General features: G+C 48.2%; 1 protein-coding gene across 1 annotated transcript in view; it reads right to left on the reverse strand.

Moving 5' to 3' along the window:
- Nucleotides 1–13,444: 13,444 nt before the first annotated feature.
- The window catches only part of LOC119391780 (fibrinogen gamma-B chain-like), a 101,352-nt gene continuing 87,721 nt past the window's right edge, over nucleotides 13,445–27,075 (reverse strand). The window contains 3 exon segments of the mRNA XM_049415399.1: nucleotides 13,445–13,806; nucleotides 22,516–22,683; nucleotides 24,873–24,978. Coding sequence (XP_049271356.1) covers nucleotides 13,463–13,806; nucleotides 22,516–22,683; nucleotides 24,873–24,978 — 618 coding nt within the window. The 3' untranslated portion in view covers nucleotides 13,445–13,462.

The raw sequence follows: 27,075 nt of genomic DNA on the forward strand, positions 1-27,075 counted from the left end.
GTCCTGAATTGAATATTTTGAGCGATCCACACCTTCGCAAGTGAATTAAATTCGCATGAATTGTAGAAAATAACATATTGTCTGTAGATGCGGCAAACGAGACTGCGCTGAAGAACCTGATGACTGTCGCGCAGCTGCGAAGCATCTCAGTGCTCTCGCTCCTTGCCCACGGGAAAGGAACAGTGACAGTTGTCATAAATGACGATGATAGTGTAATCGCAGGCGTTGTCCTCTAGAGACTTGTAGCGTCGACAGTCAGAATTATGACCATCCGTCGCTTTTGGCAGTCTCGCTGCATCAGGGTAGAATTTGATTCCAAGAATTCTTCCTGCTTGTGTCAATGCTGAATACATCAGAAATGTTGTGTGCTCTTTAGTTCCATGACCTTTGCAGTGTCGCATGTGCTCGAAGGTGGGATACGTTAGAGCCACGCGTAACAGTGAGATGACTTGCAAGCAGTGCTGCGGCCCTGCTAAGGTTGACAGCTGCGGTGCTGCTGTCTTTGAAGTGCCCAGACTGCTTCGGTCCACATCAGAAAATATCCGACGACTGCCTGAAAATAAAACAAGAAATGCCCATCTTGCGGAAGGTGATGCGGTGCAGCTCGATATACAGGGTGGCTGCGCTGTCTATTCGCCACCATAACGCCGTTCAAAAGGCAGGCGCCAGTGGAGCCACAGTACCCACAGGATCGATGGATCATCTGCAGCATCAAGATGAACAAATCCTTTCGTAGCGTAAGGTCGCTACGCCCATGTCTATTGCACCATTTCCAAGAGACACACAAGGAAAGCCAGGGGCAGCGTTGCACACCGATGATGATGATGATGATATGTGGGGTTTAATGGCGCAAGGGCCATGCTTGGCCAAAGAGCGCCATGAAAAATGTCAAAAAAATAACAATGCTTTGAAAGAGATGTGAGCTATGATGTTGTTACGCGGCTGTATAGGGGCCTAAAATTCCACGCCCTAGGGCGGGTAAAACATATAGGTATTAAAATTATGAGAGTGACGTGATGTATGCAGTGAGAATGAATGACAAGGGGTCGTGATAATGGGACTATACAGAAATGGCGAGAGCACGAATGCCTCGGCAACAGCCCTTGTGTCCAAGGGCCGCGAGGCAGGTGCTGTTTTAATGTAGTCATCGCAGCATCAACCTCTTCTCAGAGGTCGTGCTACGGGTTGCCAGAGAAGATGACGTGAAAACTATTTACATCTCTTAAAAACGCGAGCAATGATTCGTATTTAAAAAGCGGTTCCCTACCTATGAACATGGATGGATGCAATGGTATTTGATGCCGGTAGGGAAACTGAAAATGTTTTCTTCTTATAGCATCTAATTCCTTGCATTGTATTAAAATGTGTAGTACAGTGAGTGGCTCACCGCATCTATCACACACAGGTGGATCACCACCGGACAAGAGGTATGCATGTGTACTGTGGGTGTGTCCTATTTGTAGCCTCGTAAGTGTTACTTGTGTGTGCCGTGACTTGGATACTGGTGGCCAAATTCCAAGATTCGGCTTAATAAGATGTAGCTTGTTTTGAGTTTGTCTGTCCCACGAGCGCTGCCAATAAGCCCTGAGCTTTTGCTTTAGGAAGGGTTTAAGGTCTAGTGCAGGGACAGTATTTGATGTATTGGTGCTGTCACTAATCCCGTTAATGGGGACGGCAATCGCCGGGCGGATTCTAAGGGCTGGCGTCACGTCCCTCCGAAAACGCACCACGAAAGCGCGGACAATTTAGAGTTGGTTCTTTGGTGCGCCAGCGAACGCCGGTTGTGGTCCAAAGACCGAGTCAGAGCCGAGAGTCGATAACACAAACGAAAACGAAATATATTCTCAGTTAAGGCAATACAAATAACACAAACACATGCACACTCGGCTGGTACCAGTTACAACTTCACAATATAACTCAGATGGTGTTTACACAACGGGAGCTAAACAAACAGATCACACGCAATAAATGCAATCGCATGCATTAAAACTATTCAATGACCGTTAAAGTCCTGAATAAACAATGGCGTATCCAGTCCACAATACTTGGACGGTAATCGAATGCTTCTCTTCAAGGAAACACTCACGCCAGCTCCAGCGTTGATCGTCGTAGCTCAACCGTCGTCGTGACTTGTCACGGCTCACACGGTGTCTTCATCGGATTCTTCCAAATCGACGATCGACTGACCGCACACCATCATAAACACGTCTTCTTTGGCTAACGAAGCCACACGTAGCATAACTTCACCATCCGGGCCGACTGACTCGCTCACTACTCTACTCTCGTCGTTTGCACGCTTTTATCCCTTCCCCGGTTTCTAGAAGCGTCGGGAGAGTTCTTCCGCGTGCAGTACAGGCGAGGCTACAGAAGGGGCGAGAGCTTTCTCGTAGGTTCGAATCGCGGCGGCATCGCTCTCGGATGCGTCACCCTTTCCTTCTAGAAAGATCCAGGCTTTGCCGGGCGTTTGATCGCGTCGTCTGTGGCTGGCTCCAGTGGGTGAGGAGAATGCGGCGCGCCGGCGTCTTTTGATGCTTGTTTTTTCGTCTTTTGCGCTTCTTGGGCGAGCGGTTCGCGCCGTTCTGTCTCGTAGCCAGCTGAACGCGGCCTCGCGCGCGCTTTATAACCCGCTAATTTGTGACAGGTGGCAACGTTGTCGTGGGCAGAGGCAGCTAGTTGGTCCGCCAAAACATTTCCCCCGATCTCGCGGTGCCCTGGCACCCAGCACACTACAACATGTTGTTTGAGTGTGTGTAGCGTGCATAAAAGGGAGTAAAGCGACACAAGGACAGGGTTTTTATGTTTTTTCAAAGTTTTCAATGCTTTTACGACGCTCAGAGAATCTGTGTATATGACTGCACGTATTAATTTTAATTCCTTAATGTGTTTAACGGCTACATGTATCGCGTAAGCTTCTGCTGTGAAGATACTTGAATTGGGGTGCAGAATGCCAGAGTGGGAAAAGGATGGACCAACGGCTGCGTAAGACACAGAAGTATTGGACTTTGAGGCGTCTGTAAAGAACTCTGGACAAGTGTATTTGTGCTGTAGTTCGAGGAAGTATGTACGGATATGGGCAATAGGAGCGTGTTTCGTTACTTCCACGAAAGATACATCGCAATCTACAAGTTGCCACCGCCACGGCGGTAGTTGTGGAGCGGGAGCCATTAGACAGTGTTCGAAAAGTGGCACACCCGTTTCTTCGGCTGAGCCCCTCACGCGAAGCGAGTAGGGCTGTCTCACCGAAGGACGGTGGTCAAAAATGGCAGAACTAGATAAATCATTAATTGTGGGGTGTGAGGGGTGTTCCTTGTCTGCGTTCACTTTGAGATAATATAAAAAGGACATGTAAGATCGCTGCAGGTGGAGCGACCACTCGTTTGATTCGACGTAGAGGCTTTCCACGGGGCTGGTGCGAAAAGCACCCGTAGAAAGACGAATACCCGAGTGGTGGACAGGGTCAAGCATCTTCAACGCGCTTGGTGTCGCGGACTGATAAATTATCGCCCCATAATCTAGACGCGTGCGTATGAGGCTTTTATAGAGATTCAACAGGCACTTCTTGTCACTGCCCCACGTAGTGCGGGACAATACCTTTAGAATGTTCATGGTTTTTATGCACTTGTTCTTTATATACTTTATGTGTGATATGAAGGTAAGTTTCGCGTCTAAAATTACACCAAGGAATTTATGCTCCGTTTTGACAGGTAGCCGCTCGCCGTGCAGGTCAATGTCCGGGTCAGGATGGACGCCTCTCTTTCTTGAGAATAAGACGCAAGTGCTTTTTTGCGGGTTGAGGCTGAACCCGTTCTCGTCTGCCCATTTAGTTACCTTGTTCAAACCAAGTTGAACCTGCCGCTCGCACATTGTAAGATTGCAAGATTTAAATCCGATTTGCACGTCATCGACATATGTGCAATAAAACATGTTACGCGGGATGCACAGACGCAAGGAGTTCATTTTAATAATAAAAAGTGTACAACTCAGTACGCCACCTTGCGGCACTCCTGTTTCTTGGACAAATGTTCGGGACAAGACGTTGCCTACTCGAACACGGAATGTTCGATTGGACAGGTAGCTTTCAATTATAGTCAGCATCCTACCTCGTACACCTAAGTGGGATAGGTCTCTTAATATTCCAAAGCGCCATGTGGTGTCGTAAGCCTTTTCCATATCGAGGAACACCGAAAGGAAGAATTGCTTGTGGACAAATGCGTCGCGAATTTGGGCCTCGATACGTACAAGATGGTCAGAGGTAGATCTACCCTCTCGAAAACCGCACTGGTATGGGTCAAGTGAGTTGCTGGCTTCGAGGAAATGTAGGAGTCGCCGATTAATCATTTTTTCAAAAACCTTGCACAGACAACTTGTTAGGGCTATTGGCCTGTAACTGGAAACTGAGGATGGGTGCTTACCCTGCTTCAGAGTCGGAATCATGATGGCTTCTTTCCAGGCCGAGCGAATCTCGCCGGAAAACCAAACAGCATTGTACAGGGAAAGGAGGGTTTTTTGGGTTTCAGAAGGCAGGTGTTTCAACATTTCATATACAACACGGTCGGAACCTGGGGCGGATTTATTGCATGAGTTCAGCGATGCCTGTAGCTCAGCTAAGCCGAAGGGTTCATTGTATGCTTCCTCGTGTTTTGTGGATTTGCGCTCTAGTTTCTGTTTTTCGATTTTTGTTTTGTGTCGTTGGAAAGCTTCCGTGTAGTGTGACGAGCTCGACACCTGTTCGAAGTGTGCACCTAGGAAGTTCGCCTGATCTTCCCAGCTGTCGCCTTGTGTGTTTACTAGAGGAAGTGAATGTGATGTGCTTGTCTGCCTGCTACCCTGCTAAACATGTTCCAGACTTTGGCCTCCTGTGTATATAAATTAATGCCCGATGAAAACTTCTGCCAACTTTCCCTTCTTGCCTGTCGGCGCGTTCTCCTGCCTTGGGACTTTATGTTCTTGAAATTGTCCAGATTCTCGGCTCTGGGAGAGTCCCGAAGCAGCCCCCATGCTTTATTTTGTTTTTTGCGCGCATATCTGCACTCAGTGTTCCACCACGGCACACGTCTTTTGCCGGGCAGTCCAGATGTTTGTGGGATACATTTTATTGCAGCATCAATCAAAAAAGCAGTAAAGTATTCTACAGCTTCATCTATACTTAAAGCACACATGTCGGTCCAGCTCAAGAGAGCCATTTTACAAAACTGTTCCCAATCGGCTTTGTCAAGGTTCCATTTGGGAACCTGTGGAGGACATTCATTTACTATTTGTGTGCTCAGAACTATAGGAAAGTGATCACTTCCGTAAGGGTTATTAATGACCTTCCATTGAAGTAAGGGTAGAAGTGATGGAGATATAATGCTGAGGTCTATAGACGAGTAGGTACCGTTAGCGAGGTTATGGTATGTTGCCTCTTTCTGATTCAACAGACAAGCACCCGAAGAGAAAAGGAATTGTTCAATTAGACGACCTCGCGCATCGCATCGAGAGTCACCCCATAGGCTGCTATGTGCGTTGAAGTCCCCAAGAATGAGATAAGGTTCTGGAAGTTCATCTATTAAGGACTGGAATTCCTGTTTTTGAAGGTTGTAGTGTGGAGGTACGTAGAGAGAGCAGATGGTGACGAGTTTGCTCAAAAGAACCGCTCGAACAGCCGCTGCCTCCAGGGACGATTGGAGTGGTAAATGTGTGCACGCTACTCCTTGATTAACTATAACAGCTACACCACCGGATGACGCCACGGCGTCATCCCGGTCCTTTCGGAAAATAATGTGACTGCGTAGGAAGTTGGTGTGTTTTGATTTTAAGTGTGTTTCTTGTACACATAGCACTTTTGGTGAGTGTTCATGTAAGAGTTCTTGGATATCGTCGAGGTTTCTTAGCAGTCCTCTGACGTTCCACTGTAGAACTTGTATGTCCATTTTAATGTATGTAGTATGGTGCTGTGTGTACAAAAAGTGCTTCCTAAGTTACAGGGCCCTTTCTAGGCCCCGTAATGCGTGCTTTTTCTTTTTTGGCGCGCTCCAAGGAGTTGCGCCGTTCCTTCGGCGTCTGAGACGCCGGAGTCGTGCTGTTTGTGTCCATCACCTCTTCGGAGGTGGTGGATGGTGCCTGCACAGCAGGCACGTTCGCGGCGGCTTCGGACCTGACTGCGCTTGCAGTGGCCTTGCGTCCGGCAGGCCCGGGAGTCTGCTGGCCCTCTTTGGGAGGTGGCGGAGCAGCAGAGGCTACTCCAGCCGGGGGCGCTGATGGCGCGACCGCAGTCGCACTCCGTGTGACTCTTGCGGGCGCTGGAAGATGTGGCGCGGCGCCCCGGCGCGACACATCGGCGTAGGAGGGACTAGACTGGTTGTGGAGGGAGAAACGTTTGCGAGCCTCTTGGAACGATAGGTTGAATTTGACCTTCAGTTCTATTATTTCTTTCTCTTTCTTCCACGAGGGGCATGAACGTGAGTAGGCTGGGTGGTCCCCTTCACAGTTCGCACAACGAGCTGCAGAGGTGCAGCTCTCAGACAAGTGCTCCTTGGATGCACATTTTGCACATGTGGCGCGCCCTCTGCAGCTTTGCGACCCATGTCCAAAGCGCTGACACTTGAAACAACGACGGGGATTCGGAATATATGGTCGGACACGAAGCTTACAATAGCCGGTTTCAATGGAGTCTGGCAGGTTGCTATTTCCAAATGTAATAATAATGTGCTTTGTTGGGATCTGTTTATCATCTCGCCTTATTGTTATTCTTTGGACTTTGACTACGTTTTGGTCCTGCCAACCTTCCAGCAGTTCACTTTCGGATAGTTCGAGGAGGTCATCATCAGAGATCACACCGCGCACCGTATTCATCGACCTGTGCGGGCCCACTGACACTGGTATGTCCCCAAATGCTGTGAGTTTCGATAGATTGTCATATTGTGTCTTGTCGCGAAGTTCGAGGAGGAGATCGCCGCTTCCCATTTTTGTTACCTTGTAACCTGGGCCGATTGCTTCCGTGAGAGTTTTGGACACAAGAAAAGGTGAAATTGCTCGGACTGCCTTGTTTTCATTCTGACTGTGGACTACATGGTACTTCGGAAAGATCTCTTTAGGTTGTTGAAAAGAAAAGTTCTCATCGGTGCGCCACCTTTTCAGGCGGCGATCAGGGAGTGCGGGAAAAGGGTTATCCATATGAGAAATTTGAAGTTCGGCGGCGATGGTGACCACCCACCACAGAGCCCAACGAGGGGACGCTTCAAGGTAGAACACTTGAAGACGCCAGCCATACATCGCCGCTATAACCAAATATAACTACCCAATATTGAGTAACTACACAAGGTTAACCCTTGCCGCCAGGAAAAATCGGAAGTAACAAGAAGGGAGAAGTAGACAGGAAAGTTTAAAAGTGAGAGAGAAAGACGACGATGAGGGGAGAGAGAGACAGGAAAAGGCGACTGCCGATTTCCCCTGGGTGGGTCAGCCCAGGGGTGCCGTCTACGTGAAGCCGGGGCCAAAGGGGTGTGTTGCCTCTGCCGGGGGGCCTTAAAGGTCCAATCACCCAGCGTCGTCTCAACCCCCAGGATCCCCTTTTCCCCGGACACGGCAAAGCCACGCACGGCTAGGCGTGGGAGGGGTCGAAACCCCCCGTTAGCTCGGGTCCGTGGTGTCGCTACACACCAAACGCCTACTTGCGCAGACGCCCCTGCGGGGGCGTTGCACACCGATTCGTCAGATGCTGAGTTGCCTGCGCTACTATCTGGAGCAATAAGAAAGGCCACATCATGAGCTTAAACGCCAAACATAGCTGAAAATTAGACGCATGATAATGGCATGATTCAAAGAATACTGTAAAACGTCCTAAAGTACAAATATGTGCAATTATCTGCCAGCTACGGACGCCAGCGTGAAGACACCAGTGCCAATCCTCAACGTGCTGGAACAGCCTCTGGTAGCACTTTCATAGTACAATATGCGAGCTCATTCGAAGAGCGTGCATGTGCATCTGCTATAGTGCAATGGAATGCAAGGGGTTTGCGAAGCCGATGCTTAACATTCGGTTGAGGATGTTTAAAATCAATCTTTGTAGCTGTTATGCGCGATCCGAGTATGTTGTCTTGTAGGGCATCCTGATGCGTCACACGGTGGTCTCGCGGCGATCAAAGTGATATGTATAGACGTCAGACTCTGGAGTTTCCAAGATGTGTGGCGCCACCTGTCGGAGAAGTATTGAGTAGTGCATAGACAGACTCTCTCGCACAGTTAGCGCTCGGGTAGCTGCATGGGAACCGGAGGAAGAGCTGTCCAACCCAGATGAGCGGGACGCGAACACGGAACTTCTAGGATATCGAGACACTCTGGATTACTATAGGCGAGAACGCCTACGGTACCCTCCACCACACCATACGCTGACCCGAGAAGATGCGACCGCGATGCGGCAACTGCAGGCCAACACTTTCCCCAACCTACACTTCCTCCACATCCTCCATCCAACTTCCTACCCTGACAAATGCCCTGGCTGCGGTGCGGTACCGACGTTATTTCACGTAACGCTGGAATGTCAGCGTCCACCAGCCAGGCGCTCTCCCATCTCCTCTCCTATTCCAACCCTGCAAGACTGGGAGGCCATGCTGCGTGACGGAAGCCCGAGCGGCCAGCGGGCGTTGGTCCGTCGGGCACGAGACGCGGCAGCGGCTGTTGGAGCTCTGGACTGAGGGCCCCACCCGACAGTTCTCAATACTTCTAATAAAAGTTTTCTCTCTCTCTCTCTCGCACAGTTTGCTATGGGACCAGGTGCAACTAGCGAGTGCGAAACAACGATTGAGCTTAATATCGCGTGTGTTTGCGCATTTAGCACTCAGAACGAGAGCTGTGAATTGCTCTCCGCTAGTCGGACGCGCCACCGAACCGTCGAGAAGTGCTTGCTGGATCACTCGCCTGAACGACGGCGGAAACAGCAGCAGACGAGAGCTCTCCGCACGCTACGAAGAAACTCCGCAAAAGACGCACTGTTGCGTTGTGAATTGCCTCGGACGTAAAAGACTGAATAACAACGTTCAGTTTTACCGATTTCCATAGTTGTCGTACAAAGAAGAAAGGCGAGAGCGCTGGATACGGGCCGTTGCGAGCGTGTTGGGTAAGCGAAGTGCCCGCGTTCTCCACAGCCGGTGGCATGAATGTGTGGCTCTGCTATTGTTTTGCGTAGCCCTGATGCAAAACCGTGGTAACCTTGACTATGAAGCTCAGCAGAGGTGCTTGTCGTGTAACACGAAGTGAGCAGCTAGAGGCAGACTGGAGACGCGTGATACGCACACCGCGACGAGTTGGTCGTCACAACACAGCATTGCGGACGTATGTACGTTTTGAAGGCTCAGAGTTCTGGTTCTAACTAGCTAACACCACGTGCGTCACACAAGTAAATCGTAGAATGTTGGTCGTGACCCCCTTCAGGTTTGTTTCGCCCGTGTCCTCCGCGGTTGCCGTAGCTATCTCGGAGGCCACGGTTTTGCCTTTGGTTGTACCCCGCGAAAGTGGACACGCACGTATCCCCATTTGCAGTACATACAAACGGAAGACGACCATCAAGAGACCATTTGAGGATGCGTAATAAAACACTCCAATGCACAGGAAGCCAGAGATTAAGGGAGAATGCAACTGAAAAAGCGAAAATCGCCGGAGCCGTTCGCCCCTGATGAACCGAGTTTTGTAGCACTGATCGTAAGATGCATAGCTAAGTAAATTGATCGTGTATGTAGGTACTTTATCGCTGTTGCATACACCCGATTTTAACGCATTTAGGCTCTAGAGAACGGATATCGGAGGGCTTGCCTCGAACTCGGTGTCGTGTGATGCTCGCTAGTACTTGCGAGTTGCAGCGCGCGGGAATAACTAAAACGTATTTTGCATTGTACTCGCAGTTCGCTTTGATCAGCTTCCTTTGTTTCTGAAGCGTGGATTTGCGGAAGAAGTTTTCCAGGTCCTTGATTTTCAGGAAACCGCGCCTCGACACCAACGAAAGAGGAGGGTCATATTGCGGCCTATGCACATTCGCTTGCGGGCGGCTCTCCTTGCACTACCCAGTTAGTGCCAGGGCTACGATGAGGGCGCTGGTGGCGGCGTTTTTCGCAGCGCCGCCTGGGCAGAGTCTGACGTCTATACGCAGTGATTTAACGTGCGTGAGGCGCGCAGTGACTTGTTCGGCTTCAAATGAAAATATATGCCTGACATTGAAGCTCCAGCGACATGCAATATCGGTAGTAGATGGCTATACCGCGCCAAGAGGCCGCGCGGAATATTCTTATCTCTTGTCAGTACTCCAAGATTGCCCAGGTACACAAGCATTAGTTGATATTAACGCACCCGATGCCATGTGCCGGTCTGCTTTGATGAGCACCCGCGGCCTGGGCACTGGGTGCGAAAGCAGGGCAGAATGTCCATCAGCGATGAACTGCGAAATGGCCAATTTTCATAAATAGTGCCTTTTAGTTAAAATTGTTTTGCGCCTCTAAATGTGCAGCTTTTACAATATTTACGTTGGACAATAACCTTAGCTTCAGTGAAAAAGGTGCCCTTGATGGCAAGGGCCATAGAAGTAAGAAAACCGTGTTGACGGAGCTCCAATTGACGTATGCGCGAAGCGAAGCATTTTCGTGGGATTGTCTCAGACTCTATGACTATTTATGTAAAAGAGCAGCCTTTTAGACTGAGAAACGCCGTGTTCTCCAGTTAGGTGCAGGCAGGATGAATATTATATGCTCAGACGCATTTGCGCGCACGCTATATACCAACACAGACAACATGACCGAAATTGGACACTTAAATGACAGTACTGTCTCCTAGCTGCCTATGATGAAGATGCTTCAATGTATTTGCCGGTAATCCACTCAGGGGAATCGACTTCGGCCGCAACTTGTTGGCTACGACTGTTCGTATTCATCTTCATCCTTCCTGCAAACTTCTTGCCCGGCTGTGCTGTGGACGGGAAGCGCGGGTCACGTGGGTGTGTTGCCTACGACAGGGGACCTTTAAGGTCGAAACACCTGGCATTGAATCAAACCCCTTCACCCTCTTTTCCTCGCACGGCTGCGTGTAAGAAAAAGTCAAAACCTACCGTTAGCTCGGATTAGTGGTTACGATGCCCACCAGACGTCTGTCGAAGCATATGCCCTTGCATGAATATCCGTAAATATTGCGGTCTACCTATGCATTACAATTCTAAATTTGCTTTTTTTTTAAATATCAGCCCATTGTCAAGCATATTCTGTGACGACGAGCCGCGGGACAGAGCACGATTCTGCACAAAAAAAAAAGCGAGCCATCTCTTGTCTCAATAATCTGACGTCACCGCAAACGGAACGGACACATGTACCTGGGTGAAATATCAGCAGTCGCTGCCAACATGCATAGCGAATCACAATCTCAGTAGAGTGATCTGTAGTTGCTCTCTGACACATTTTAATTGAACCATCCGCAAGGCTGCCTCAGGAAGTATTCCGCGCTCGTTAAAAGCTCTGACTCGCGAAGCATTTTCTGAGTCAATAGTGGAGGTATTTGTGTTAGAGTGCATTGTAAAGGAGATATAAAAAATACCGATACAAGGTGGATGAACAATCATGAAGAGACCGTAACCTATTCAAAAACTTCGCGTCGAGAATAATTTGCCTCTAGAAAAATGAACTTTATGTATTTTTTGTTCTACCAGCATGAATAAGAGCCATACATGACAAAAGATTTCCTGTCTGGAGGAGAGGCTTCTAAGAAAATACAGACAGGCCGAAAAATTAGGAAGTGATTTGCTTCCTTTACGGCACAACTTAGAGCATACTGTGCTTTAGATGCACTAACAAAATGCATGTTTACTACAATGTGCCTCACTTAAAGCAATAGATAATTGAAATCACTAAAAAGACTTTTGGATAAAGGATTAGGCCAATATGTGTTGACGTCGGGCGCTCGTTAAAACTCGTTCTCCTTTCGCAGCCTTGCTTGATGCGCTTACATTATTCAAATCTATTTTCGGACGGTAGATTTTAGTACGTGGTAATGTAGTAGGTGGGATGCAATAACTACAATTACGGCGCTTCTGTTGCTATTACAGTGAAAGTGGGATTGCAGGTTTCACCACCGCTTCGACAGCACATGCGGAAACTGTTCTGCGCCGCATTAAATCAAATGCAAGCGGCACTTAATAGTAGATTTGTCACCTGACTTCGCGAACAATGACAAAGTGGTTTCGAAATAATACTTACAGTTATTCTTAGTATCAATGGGTTCATTTTAGTTCTCCTTTGCTGTATATACTTACGCCCGATCGCGATACGCTGATGTGTTCCGGAACTTCTTATTATTATTATTCACACTATCACGGGGTCGAGACGTCGACGAAGGCAGCAGTCGGCGCGTCCAAGATGGAACTCTTTATTTGACCTAACTTGTGGCCGGGGAACGTAAAGCAATACAGACTGTACACTGATAGCGGCGAGCAGAGCGTCGACCATCGCTAAACCGAACATCGCTTGGAGGCGCTGTCTTTCATAATCACGCATCGAACTTTCCAGCCTTATTGCTGGTAGTCGCACAAGCTCTGGAATAATGGTGACTATTCGCGGCCGGTGCGCACTCTTAACGAAATGATCTACAACAATCTGGAATCGTCCCAGACAGTCTGGCGCGCTTAATTTGCGCAAGGCACCAGCAACACGTGCAACACGCCGGTAACAGAAAACTTAGAAATAAAGGAGCGTGTGTCGCAATATCCGGTGGTTTCGTGTAATAATGTGACAATGGGTTGATGGCGTATGTGACCGGCTGGTAAGCGATGGGTACGTCAGCTCACTCCCAGAAATACCTTATTCGCCACCATGACAATGTTGCTCTTTAGAATAAAAGTATCGACTTCGTACCTCGACTTTGTGTTCTGGTGTCAAACGAGTTACTTTCGCGAAATTTCTGTCTCTATGTGCTTTTGTGAACCCACAGGCAACTTATAATTCGGTGCACTATGCACCTCCGAACGTTTGAACCACCTTTCCGAACATGCTAGCTACTGATGTTACCACCTTTATTAACTTTAAAGCAGGTGTATGAAATCTCGCTTCTAATATTTCTGTTTTCTTAGCGTTATAGCTTATAGCTAAGTGGCAATATAGCAAGATGCTGTATTGCCATATAGCACCTTGCTTCGTTTTCATTTTTCATTTTCGGGCATAATGCTGCTAATATTTCCCCTTTATGCTTAATTCCCTTATGTGTAATACACGTAATCGTAATCATCTCTCTAGCGCAACTAATTATTACGATACTAAACAATCTAAATATTTACAGTTCTGTCAGCGTAGGGTAGTCTATTTCGTATTCTTGCTTAAAATGGACAGGAAGGTTTTGCCTATTCCCTGAATTTGTGAGTTTCAATAGTCGTCCAATTGTGGGGAGCATTAAAGCACGTCTGGCAGCACCGTACGTATTAAGCTGACAGACATCCAACATATGCCAGTTGTTTATTTTTTTATTCCAATTCCTCAGTGAACATTTCAGCAGGAATTTTTCGAGCAAAAAACTGCAGCTCATTCTCCTTGCCTTCCAAAAAATGAGCTGGCCGAAGCATCATCTCCATTGAAGGATAAGAGTAGTGGTAGAGCTTGTTTCGACCTTCTTGTACACTCCACTCGATGCCGTCGGCATAGCTCTCGTGGTAACCATTGAGGTTGAGACCATTCGGGTTGCACGCGTGGCAAGCTCTGTACCACCAGCCGCCGCGAAAGCTTTTTGCGCAGTTATCTTTACTCTTGTCGTTGTCGCGATCATAAGTGGAAAATTTCTCGCCGTCGCAGAGTCTCATTCCGTCCCAGCCTGCAGAGAAATGCGTTTTGTATTAGACATAAAAATTTGACGCATCAATCGCGCATTATTGTCGCGCTTTTAGCACATAACTGCCAGGTGAAGAATTAACGTCTGGCTAATTCCTAAAAGTCATACTTTAACACGAATGTGTTTTATGGCGGGGTCCACCAGGCCTTCCCTGACGCATTTCCGTCAAAATGCGTCAGGGAAGGCAAAGAAAAAAACTAGAAGAAAAAAATCCGACAGATCCCACGCACTGTGGGAATCGATGTAATGCGAAGCAGCCAGCAAAGAGCTGCCTACATCGCCTTGTTTGACTTTGAGCCAAATGAAATCACTCATGCCATGCCATCTAGTTCACCATATATCGAATGTTTTCCATGCACGCATGCATCCACAATCTGGTATATGCCATGCTAATGGGACATATATTCTGGTATGTACAATGCATGACCTGTCGTTTATGTTCATCACGCACTCGTGTCATGCCATACCAGGTTTCGTATATATCCAGTTAACAAAACGGCCGGAAGCGCACCATGACAGTGTCATGTAAATCATACCGCACATGACATGCATAACATGATTCGCATGTTAGGACCTGTCATTTATGTTCGTCATACAGTCACATCCCGCAATACCAATTTTGGTGTATATCAAACGAGCGAAACGGCTGCGAATGCACCATGATCGTGGCATGTAAATCATGACATACACGCCATGCATGTCATGGTTTTCATGTTACCAACTGCTATTCATGTTCTTCATACAGTAACATGGCGCAATACCATTTTTGGCGCATATCAATCTAGCGAAACGGCCGCGAGCGCACCATGAGCGCACCATGTCGTACATGACTTGCATATCACGATTTTCATGTTACCACCTCTCATTTAGGTTCGTCATATAGTCGCATCACGCAATACCAATTTTGGTGTATATCAATCTAGCGAAACGGCCGCGAGTGCGCCATGAGCGTGGCATGTAAATCATGACATACACGACATGCATGTCATCGTTTTCATGTTACCAACTGTTATTCATGTTCTTCATACAGTAACATGGCGCAATACCATTTTTGGCGCATATCACTCTAGCGAAACGGCCGCGAGCGCACCATGGGCGCACAATGTCGTACATGACTTGCATATCACGATTTTCATGTTACCACCTCTCTTTTACGTTCGTCAAACTGTCGCGTCGCTCAATACCAATTTTGGTGCATGTCAAGCTAGCGAAACGGCCGCGAATGCACCATGAGCGTGGCATGTAAAGCATGACATACATGGCATGCATGTCATGATTTTCATGTTACCAACGGCTATGTTCTTCATGCAGTAACAGCGTGCAATGCCAATTTTGGTGTATATCAATCTAGCGAAACTGCCGCGAGTGCGCCATGAGCATGGCATGTAAATCATGACATACACGACATGCATGTCATGGTTTTCATGTTACCAACTGTTATTTATGTTCTTCATACAGTAACATGGCGCATTACCATTTTTGGCGCATATCAATCTAGCGAAACGGCCGCGAGCGCACCAGGAGCGCACCATTTTGTACATGACTTGCATATCACGATTTTCATGTTACCACCTCTCTTTTACGTTCGTCAAAATGTCGCGGCGCTCAATACCAATTTTGGTGCATGTCAAGCTAGCGAAACGGCCGAATGCACCATGAGCGTGGCATGTAAAGCGTGACATACATGACATGCATGTCATGATTTTCATGTTACCAACAGTTATGTTCTTCATGCAGTAACAGCGTGAAATGCCAATTTTGATGTATATCAATCTAGCGAAACTGCCGCGAGTGCGCCATGAGCGTGGCATGTAAATCATCGCGCACATGACATGCATGCCATAATTTCCATGTTACCACGTGTCAGTTATGTTCGTCATATAGAAATGTCTCGTCATACCAGTTTTCGTATACATCCATTAATTTAAACGGCCGCGAGCTGCCCGAGATCATGTAATCTAAATCATGCTGCACATGACATGCGTGTCATGATTTGCACGTTAGGACCTGTCATTATGTTCGTCATGAACTCTTGTCACACTATACCACTTTTGGTATTTATTAAATTAACGGAACGACCGCACGAGCCCCATGACCAGGCCGTGGAATGTAAATCATGCTGTTCATGACATACATGTCATGATTTTCATGTTATGACTTGTCATTTATGTTCGTAACACGATCACGTTATCCCATACCAATTTTGGTATACATCTGATTAACGAAACGGCCAGGAGAGCACAAAGTCGTAGGCAGCTAGATAGATAGATAGATAGATAGATAGATAGATAGATAGATAGATAGATAGATAGATAGATAGATAGATAGATAGATAGATAGATAGATAGATAGATAGATAGATACGCTCAAAGTCGCAGAAGTTCGCTAAGAAATGCTTCGCATTTAAAAGTTGCGTAGCCGGGAATCGAACCCCTGACTACAGTGCCTAGAATAGGGAAGTGTGCAGACCGCGCCGCCGGTTCTGAGGCCGCTCCGCGATGCGCCGAAAAGAGATGCCTAGGGGGCGCTGACACCCGCTTACACGTCCGCCCGCCAGGTAGTCGTCTGCTCGCCGCGCATTTAATCGGCCGTGTTTAGCGACGTGCGTTTAAATTACGCTGCGTTCTTTCTGCGACTTGCACATGTGTACGGCATCTCTATTTGTCAGCTATGCTTGTCGTGCAAGTGTGATTTAAGAATTTCGTGAAGGGGTGTTTTTGTTTGTTTTTTGTCGTGACTGCTGTTGCAACAGATCCCTTTTGGATCTCGTGTCTTCTTTTCTTTTTTAATAACCGCGGTTTCTATGACATGCGGATACGGCAACAACTTCAGTCCAAATTGTAATCGCAGGCGCCATGAAATTTCTGGTTTATCCGAAGTTGGGTTGTGGTGCCGAAATCGAGGGCCCAGCACGCGACGCTCGAGAATGAATTATTAACAGGGCCACACCCAGGAACTTTTTTTCGGGGGGTGTTTTTGTGTAGAACGGCTAACTTTGGCAACTGGTGGTCGCTGTGAAGGCGTGTCAATAATTAATATCACTCGAAAAGTTGAAGTGTGAAAAAACTTCAGGGGGAAGTCAGAACGCCCTCAACCCCCCCCCCTCCCCGTTTAGTTACGGTCCTGACTATTAAAATGTGATCTGGGGACAGCTCTATGTTTGTTTGCATGTTTGAGGTGTTTTTCTGTTGTTTTTCTTTTATTTTACTCCACAAATGATAGCCCATGAAACATCGACTGAATTGCGAAATTGCAGCCTGAACTGTGTTTTCTTTAGAACAAACATGTTGCACACAGTTAAAAAAAATGACAAGAGTGAATACACTGATGGTCGAACATGAGTCTCTGCCATTCAAGTTGTTCGTCTAACCTGGCAGTGGCTGCAGCACCTCGCTCAGCCGTGGCCGCTTTTCTGGCAAATCAAGCGGTGGGCACAACCTCTCCTTGGGTTTTCTTTTCCTGGGAACGGGCTTTGATAAGTAGGCAGGCACATTGGCAAAGATGGTGGGTACGGCGCCAGGTAGAAGGACCGGTCTCGTTCTCTCAAGACGCACAGTTTTGTCGTCAATAATATGTTCAAAGTGTCGTGATACGAATTGCTTGTCGAAGTGATGCTCGCAGACGGCTGCGTTACACTGAAGCGGCTTGTCTGCTCTCGGAATGTTGCGCTGCCACTGTTGAAATACCTCCCCTTCTTTGGGCACACCGAACAACAACTTTTCTTTGCATGATTTTTACCCACACTTGCAACCGTGTACAAAACAGTGACTCTGTCGTCGTCTCATCACCGCTCCTCAAGGCATCATTTAAACGAAAAAAATAAAACACGAAAAGCCCGCACAACGCACGCAGTCGAGTATACAAGCATGTGCTTCTCGTGGCGGCCTGACGTGGACGGATGGATGCTATGAGCGTCCCGTTTATAACTGGGCGGTGACATGTCTGCCACCAGGCTCCAAGAAAAAAAAAACTTTCTTGTTTTATGTTGGTCTAATACCTTATCCACATTGATTAAATCTATGTTATTATACCAAAAAAATATAAATTCACGGTCCATCTCTCTGCCTCTTAAGGCAGAATGACCTTATTTTTCCCCATTATTTAATTTTGTACTTTATCTCTACGTTTCTGCCACCAATACTCTAACCGTCTCTTACTTATTTCTAACGCGGACGTGTTCAGCTTTCCATTCTTGTCCCTAAAACCCAAGGCTTCCTGTAGACTCGTGCCCACACGTATACCTGGGTGAATATCGCCACATTCAATCAGTACATGTTCCATCGTTTCCTTAGTTCTCCCACAGCATGTACATTGTTCTTCGTCGTTACTGAATCTCGCTTTGTAACTACGTGTTCTAAGGCAGCCCGACCTTGCTTCAAACAGTAAAGCGCTTCCCCTTGAATTATCATAAAACCTTTCCCTCCTTATTTCGTTTTTTCCCTTTCGGTAGTTACTCAGAGCCGGCTTCTTTTCCATCGCTGTCATCCAATAAATCCTCTCCGCCTCTCTGACCTTCCGCTTAATGCTCCTTGTTGCCATATCGCCCGCACTGCTAGCCGTATATTTACTGGTGAGCCTCCTAGTTATTTTTCTCCACTGCGTGTCAACGCTTTTCCTATACAAATACCTGAAAACCTTCTCTGCCCATCTACTCTTCTTCATTTTCCTCAGCCTCAGACGTTGATGATGATGATGATGTGTTGGCGGCCTGCCCCTTTGCAACGGGGGGGCACTCTCAGTGTCCTGACCTCAAAAAAATAATAAAACAAATAGAAAACGAGAAGAAAAGGAAGAAAAAACAGAATAAAAAAAACGGAATGAAAAACACACGATAAAGGCAGGAGACGCGCACAGGGCAGCCTAGGTCTTAAGTCCGGTGTACCTTTGCCCACCACTCGGAAAGCCGCCTTTTCGTGACTGCCACCACGTATCGTCCACCCCCACCGTCACTGCTGCCATCTTCCTCGAGCACTTGAAACCCCAGCGCCTGTGGGAGGGTTGCGCCCTCCACCGGAGCAGTTGGGAGACTCCTTCATTGAAGAGCGAGGTGCTCCTGCGTCTCCGTCTCCACACCGCAAACTCTGCACAGGCTGCTGACTACATCGTCGTCGAACCTTCTGCGGTACTCAAGAGTGCGAAGAGCCCCAGCTCTTGCCTCGAACAGGAAGCTGCTGCCAATACTGTTGTCGTAGAAGTGCGACCCACTGATGCTCTCCTTATATTTCCTGTAGCACTCGAGGGTGGACTTGGCCTCCATAGCCTTCCTCCATCGGATGTCCTCTGCTTCCCTGACTCGCAGGCGGACCTCGACCGCCCACTTAGCCGCAGTTTCCGTAGGAATGGCTTCTGCAAAGAAGCCATAATTCTTCTTCAGCTGGTACAGTCGTCGTGTCCAGTCAGTCCTCATGCATGTCGCCGAAAGATACTCGAACACGCGGCGCGCCCACCGAATGCGTCGCATGAGCATGAGACGACCCCGGTAGACAATCTTGCTGGCGGCTTCCCGAGCTTCAAAGCTCGACCATCCGCCGTCCCCTGTACCGCCTCGTTGGCAACTCGACCATGGCCACCGAGCGCCGCACGACCAACCTCTCGTTGTTGACGCTCCAACCACTCACGTGTCGTTGGCGATATGCACACAACCGCGTTTCCAAAAGTCAGGCCCGGCACGTGAACCATTTTCCATAGGTCGCGGATCATTTGGAAGCGGTTGCAACCCCAGAGGCATCGACGACGGAGGATTCGTTGAGCCTGCAGCGCAGCCTGTCGAATCTTGGTCTCGTGCAGACTGTACTTCGCTGCATCCACACACAGGGTGACTCCAAGGTACCTGTACTCGTTGCGTGCGGCCAGTGGTTCTCCTCCCAAGGTCAACGCCGCTGCATCGGTGCTCCCTCCAGCTAGTCGGACAACCGCTGATTTCTTTATGTTGAATCGGAGTCCAAGACTCACGATTTCTGTCTGGCAGATGTCGAGGAGGGATTGCAGCTCCTGGTGACTCTCTGCCATAAGAACGAGATCGTCCGCAAAAGCCAAACCAGGCAGGTGGTGATTCTCGCTGGCACTAGTTGTGCTGAAACGCATGCTGAATCCAAGGTTTGAGCTCAGCAAGGCCCACTCTAGTCTGGATGCGTACAGGATGTACAGCAATGGCGACAGTGGGCAGCCCTGCCTCAGACCCTTATTTACACGAATAGGGCCAGTGATTATGTCACCCAACTGCACACTCACTACATTGTCGCTGTACATCCGTCGTATAGTGGAGATCAGCAGCTGTGGTAGTCCAAGGTCAGATAAGCATGCGAATAGAGGGCCATGGGGCACGTTATCGTAGGCTTTTTCAACATCCAGAAAGCAGCACAACAACGCCCTCCCCTCGCTACGGGCTATTTCTGCACATTGCGTGACGACGAACAGATTGTCACCCAGCCGTCTGCCTGGTCTCAAGCCATTCTGGAGCTCGGTCAGTAGTCCCTTGGTCTCCGCCCAGCCACTAAACCATGCTTTGATCACTCCCGCGAATACGCGATACATAACGCTGGTGACCGTTATTGGCCTGTAGTCCTCTATGTTTCTCGCATCACCGCCCCGTTTGGGGATAAGAATCACCCTGCCCTCATGCCATTCTTTGGGGATGGGCTCGCCATCGATGATGGCCGTGAGGATCTCTGCGAGCTGTTCCCTCGAGTCCTCTCCCAAGCACTTTAGTATGCGCGCTGGCATGCCGTCGGGGCCAGTGGCCGTTCGGGCCCTAACCCGCTTCAAAGCCCGTTCAACTGTGAGCCTTGAGAAGGCCCAGGGTGGTTCTTCTAGGCCTGGAGACTGTTCAGTATTGGGACTGGCTGCCTCCTCTTCAGTAAGGGGGGTGGTCGTAGTCGGGCCTGAGGCCCCGAAAATCCGGGAGAAGTGCTGTGTAATGTATACACACGGCTCGGTGACCGGCTTCCCCGTTGCCGCATCTACGAGTGGAGGTGGCGGGAGGGGGCGGCCTTGTCCAAGGACCTGACGTATGTCAAAAACTTGTGTGCTGCGGATCTTCCTTCCTGTCTGATGGACTGGATCAGCCTAAGGTTGTAGTCTGCTATCTTGCATTGAACTAGGGCCTGCACCGTGTGCTTTTGGTCCAGATACACAGCCCACTTCTCTGCACATACCTCAGTGTCGGGACCTTTGACGGTCCTCCGATGTTCCCGATTTGCTTGGCGGCCTTCTTTCCACGCCACTTCCACTTCTCTGTCCCACCATGGGTTCTGTGGTCTGTGTCCCCGCCGGCGTTCCTGGACCATCAGGGTACGCATTACAGCGTCCAAAGCGCCCACAAACTCACTATATGTGTGGGATTTCCGCCGTGCATCGCCAAGCTGCCTCAGGGGTTCCCATACGCGCCGCTTGGCGGTGATCACACTTCAAGTATTCTAGGCACTGTACCCTGACCTCTCCGTCCGCGGCGATAGTTGCCCGGCGCTCCACCCACCACGCTACTGTCCCCCATGCACGAGGCCCCATAAGGCACCTTACATCTCTCGCACTATCCATCACGGTGCTCTTGGTTGGCGGGACAAGAGTTACTGTATATGCTACCTTTAGGTAACAGAGTTGCGCGTAGGTCTGGCAAGCAACCACAGCTATGCGGCAAAGCCGCTCCCCGTTTTTGCAGGCGACATGCCTACCGCGTCGCCGATCGACATGTCTGGCGTGTCGAAGACCGGTGATTAACTTAACTGTCGATGTCTGATGTCAATCAGATTCGCTGCAGCGGCGGTGCAGAGAAATACAAAATCTGGCCCAAGCGGCAGCTTCTCCGCAATGCATTGTTGCTAGCGGCGTCTGGAAGACAGATGCACAACTCTGCTACCTAATGGTAGCATATACAGTAACTCTAGGCGGGGCGTGCCGGCGCCGACATCTGGGAGCAGTGAAGTGAAGTACTGCGTCATGAAACTAACAAGCGCTGATAGGGAGCGATTCGGCGACGACGCAGTTAAGGCGTCTCGATGACAACGAGGAGTCCCCCTAGACGCAGTTACCACAACTTGCCCTTGGCACGGACCGAACCTGCGAACTTCGGATCCGAAAGTCGCAGGTTCGGTCCTTGTCCGCGGCGAGTTGTCTTTTCGTCCACTTTACTCTCTTCACATCTATATCACAATTGTTACAAAACACTTAAAACAGAACAATTAACTACCCCTTCCTTGCCTTCATTATCTGCTGGTTTCCCTAAAGTTCTAAGTATTTTTAAGAGTAGGACTGTATCATCTTAAAATATAAAACAATAGATGAAATAATGAAGCTTATAAACAGTGACAGTTAATATAGTCCGGATAAGGAATTAGTAGAAAAATTATTTGCGAATACCAGCAATGAAATGAATGCCCCAACGAGCCGTTTTATAAATTTTACTTGGTTTCGTGCTCTGCAATGTAAGAGAATTCTTACATTGCAGTTGAGGTTGCCTTTCATGCAGTCAACGCGAAGTACATTATAAACTTCCTCGCAAACTCCCCTAGCATTGCTTCAGCACTCTCTATTGTCTGTTCTTTGTTTCTTTCTCTGTTTTCTTTTTCTGTTTCGTGTTACTAAAGGCACCAGATCCTTCTGAACGTGCAAAAACATGGTGACGGAATGAAGATTAACTAATGATTTGTTGCTAATTTCAAGCACGCGGATTTAGTCACACATAAAAGGACCAACCTGGTGGGCCGAGAAGAGTTCCCACTTGTGCCTTGTACATCTCCTCAGCAATAGCCACACGAAAACTGCTGTAATATATATTGACGCTGTCTACCGTACTGTTCCTGAGTACAATGCGCAAAGTCATGTTTTTCTTTCCCGAAGTCAAGGCATTCAGCGCTTCGTTTCCTATAAAAAATGAAAAACAAAACGTGCATGACTGCCATGTCGTTGATAAAGTCAGTTCTGTCGGTCTATGCAAATGTAAATGTAATTAAAAATTCAGTAGCACTTGAAGACGGGAAAATTGCGCAGAATAACTAAAGTCACTCCATAACACAATCGCATCCTCGTTAGAACACAGCATAACCACCTGTATCCTTGTTTTCTCAAAGTGCATAATCTACTACTGTTAACTTCGATAAGAATGATACTAAGGATTATACATTTACAAGAAGAATGCTTAAATAATTACTTCCACTTTTTAATTGGCTTTGCCATCTTCATGATTACATGAAGCTTGGTCGAGCGCATTTGGCGTTGTGTCCCCAAAGAGGATTACGTCGCTAATAAATTTACCAAGACACGAGCGTATCAACGTCACATAGCTTCACAAAGCGAGCATGAATGTATGAGCCGCTCTGGTTGGTTTCTTAGAGTTGTAGCAACACACACGTACCAATACCGCAGTGGCAACTAAGTGGTAGAGCATACGCTTTCAAGGCAGAAGGCACCAGTTTCGATTATACATGCCTACAGGGTACCCACAGGCGTTTTCTAACGAGCAGATGAGTACATCTACAGAATGCTTAGTGGTCGACGAGTACTCATCTTTCAAATGGTTGCCCACAAATATCTGCGAAGGTGTCTGGTTGCGTTTTAGCCTACGTACCACAACCTTAGTGTAATATTTGAGCACCCAGCGCAGCTTTAGGAGGCAGACAATTGCTGCCACAGGTCGTCTACCAGTACAATAAGTATGAGCGCACATTCGGCCAGATGCTTGGCTGAACTCATGTACAGGCTGGTGAACGAAGTTCACAATCGCTTGGAAGCACACCCATCATGTGGGAAATCAACTACACTGCACCTAGTGGTTAGGTTCCGTTCTTTTATAAAAAAAAGCAGAACTTAGCTCTTATCTTTATTTGCCAACAGTTTCCAGCGGTGGACATGCCTTCATCAGGGTTTAAGAGAGAGTGCGCAGCTTCTCAAACCTCACACATATTGGTTGTCAGTATTAGAGAAGTAAGGGAAGAAAGTGCGTGATACATCAAGCATGGTGACCGTGATTTATTTTCAACTTTAAATACAGCATGAGAACGCGTATGGTGAAACCTCTTTCGCTAGCCGAGGCAAGCAGAGAAGAATGGGGAGCAAGGAAGGACATGCGCGAGAGAGGAGAGAGGCAGAAGAAAAGGCGTGCGGCGCAGCTTCTTGTGGATAAGGGGACCTCAGCGCCTGTTGGGGAAGAGAAGGCGGTGGAACGACAGGCAGGACCCACAGGCCTCGCGTTCCTTTCACAGTGAACTTAATTGTAACCTGGGCAAAGCAACCCATCTGGACGCCTAGTTTCTGTATGTCGCCCTCATCGTTTCCTATTGTCGATTTAAGTCGCGTGGTTTCGCTATATGTACGTCTAGTTCTTGCACAGACACCTGGTTTCATGACGCCACGACGAGTCATACTCCTTCAACGGCGACAGCGTCCCATCACGTGTCTGGCTTCCACTTTCATATTCTGGTATTCTAATCATACGCATGCGCATGGGGGGAGGGCGCAAAGTCTGCCCCATACATAGGTCGATTCATATCGTACAGCGTTTGACGAGCGATCGTATGCGTAGGAAATAACATGTTAGCGTTTCGCTCTACAGATGCTCACTTCCTTGCGAATTCTTTTTTTCCGCCGGGAGAAGTGCGAACCAACGAACCCAGTTAATAATGACTTAATAGAGAGAGGGGGGCGCTGCGATGAACCTTCGCCCTCCCCCCCCCCCCCCCCCCTCCCCCACAGGGGAACCCTGCGCACGCCGATGACTGTAATACATGTCACGGCTGCCTAAATTCAGCGCTAGAAAGACCAGTGAGGCCCAAAATTTTGGACATTGTCATATTCTGCTTGTTACTGCTTTTCTCCCGTTCATTATTAACTGGGTTCGTTGGTTCGCACTTCTCCCGGCGGAAAAAAAAGAATTCGCAAGGAAGTGAGCATCTGTAGAGCGAAACGCTAACATGTTATTTCCTACGCATACGATCGCTCGTCAAACGCTGTAGGATATGAATCGACCTATGTTTCAGTCCTACTTCAGGCATAACAGCTGTTTCAGAATGCAGTCAATAAGTGCATTTGAACCGGTTCTTTTATAGCCAACTTACCTATCCAGTACTCCTGGTGTGGATTTCCGAATCCTTCTGCGTATTCGTTCCAATCTCGGTAAAAGTTGAACACTCTGTTCCCGAACTGTCCACGTCTCTGAATAACCTTTCAGCAAAAATACGACAGGTGGAAGTATGAGTGGCACAACCATTCTACTTTGCTCAAAGAGTCATGGATTCCATGGCTCCAAGAGTACAGAAATGTGACCATCACCATAATCATCATCATCAAAATGAGCAATCATAATAATGAGCCTATCTCTCTGCCCACTGCCGGAAAAATGCTTCTTCCAGTGACTGTCAATGTACCCTGCATTCGCTTTCCATGCATTCGCACACACTCAGTAGCTGTAGCACATCACCGGTTGTATGTTTTATGTATCTCGCAGGCGGTGCACCTCCTTTTTCTGCGTCTAATGAAAACAATAATATTGGCTACCCCTGTTGTTCCAGGGGTGGCCCTGGAACGGGCATCACGCTCTGTTTCATCGCCCGCGGAGCATTCGTTATCATGATCTCGCGTTATTTGTTATCCTCAAAGTTTCGAACCCATCCGCTTGTATTTGCAATACGGGATGACTGCATACACGCCGCTTCAGCAGGCCGACAACTTGCTAGTTATGCTTCGAAAATGACATCACATGCGCTCCAGCCCATTGTATGTTTAAGTGAATTTGATTTACATGGGTTGGGTCCCAACTCATGTACATGCTCGTGTACTCTTAGGGTGAACAGGGCACAGCGTGGCATCGATTCGCAAAGCGGAGGTGCATCCGGCCAGATACGGCACGGCGGCGCATCGAACCGAAGCGGCGCTCTCGCTGTATTTCACAACAAAGCAAGAGCGGCGCGCCTCGGCGGTATGGCAGCCGACATGAAGCACCCTGTGAGCCTGCGCTGCTTTGTACAATGCGTGGCCGCGCCGGATGCAGTGGCACTGCGCGGAGAGCGGCCATGCTGAGCCGTGTTTTCCATAAGAATGGACGAGCCTGTACTTACATAAAATTTGCTGAGCCGGCCGTGAGGGTAGCCTCAAAGGGGTGTAGAAACCAAAGTTTGAGGCTCTAAAATGGCTCCTATAGTCTTCCTCTGTATGGAACGACACGCACCGTGAAGTATTGGACGCCGCAAACGTCTAGAGTATATTTTAATTCACTTCCAAAGTGCGCCTAAATGCTAATTCTCGCGATCGAGACTCATTGCTAGCGCGACTGACACAGATGCCACTGTGTATAGGAAGCGTAACGAAGGTTTTAGTGAGGTCACAGCACATTCGGGTGATGCGCGATGAGCGGTGTCCCACAGCTCCGTTTCACCTGACAAGCCAAGAGAGCATCAGCTACGAACCTACACTCCTGTTGCCGAGGTAACCAAATTTTCCGGAATTTTGCAAAGTGCTTCCCATCATCACACGAGTGAACCTGCGGCGGCTGCACTAGAGAATATTAGTTCGTTCGCACACTTAGTTGCTTTAGCATGCCGGGTTCCGTAGCCGAAAAACGTTAGAGGTCGTATAGATCGGGACACCTTGTGGCACTAAGATGAACCAGAGCAGCACAGCTATGTTTTTGCAGAAAACAAATTTACTCTACTTCTCTGCTGGTGTAAATTGTCGGTAGCGGCGTACTTCCGCATGTATTACTGTTTATTTATTTTTCTTTTGCCACGGTGACTCAGCGAAAACAAAGAAACGCACCAATAATTGCGGTTGCACGACGCGTCACAAGATGTCGATACCATCGTCCGGCAATCTGGTGCTCTGTAAACATCTCTGCGCACACTGAAATACCGTACATGATGATATTATCTATTAGAGAATTTTAGCGAGTGTTAAGTTAGTCAGTGAGAATACATGAATTGTGGAGCGTTTACCATGCTTCCTTGAACAATAAGTGTTTGCACCAAGGAACGCGTAAACCACAATGTTGAAGTCACCACCCTTTTAATCGTTGCCTCCAGCCTACTAGACGCAGATTTTCCACACACTGCTGGCAAAAGATCATGGTAGTCAACGACGCTTTCAGCTGTCGGTGGGCGCGCTCAACATTGACAATTCTCTCTGGATAGCCATTGGTTTTGGGTACTAGAGACTGGTGTTCTTGAAGACGAACGTTAACGGCTAGTAGTCGGTCAAAATGTAGCAATGTACATGTTTTTCTGCCGGGAAGGTGTTGTAACGAGCCTCTGTAGCTTTTAGCCGCTC

The sequence above is a fragment of the Rhipicephalus sanguineus genome, chromosome 4 (assembly GCF_013339695.2).
Source record: "Rhipicephalus sanguineus isolate Rsan-2018 chromosome 4, BIME_Rsan_1.4, whole genome shotgun sequence".
Classification (NCBI taxonomy): Eukaryota; Metazoa; Arthropoda; class Arachnida; order Ixodida; family Ixodidae; genus Rhipicephalus; species Rhipicephalus sanguineus.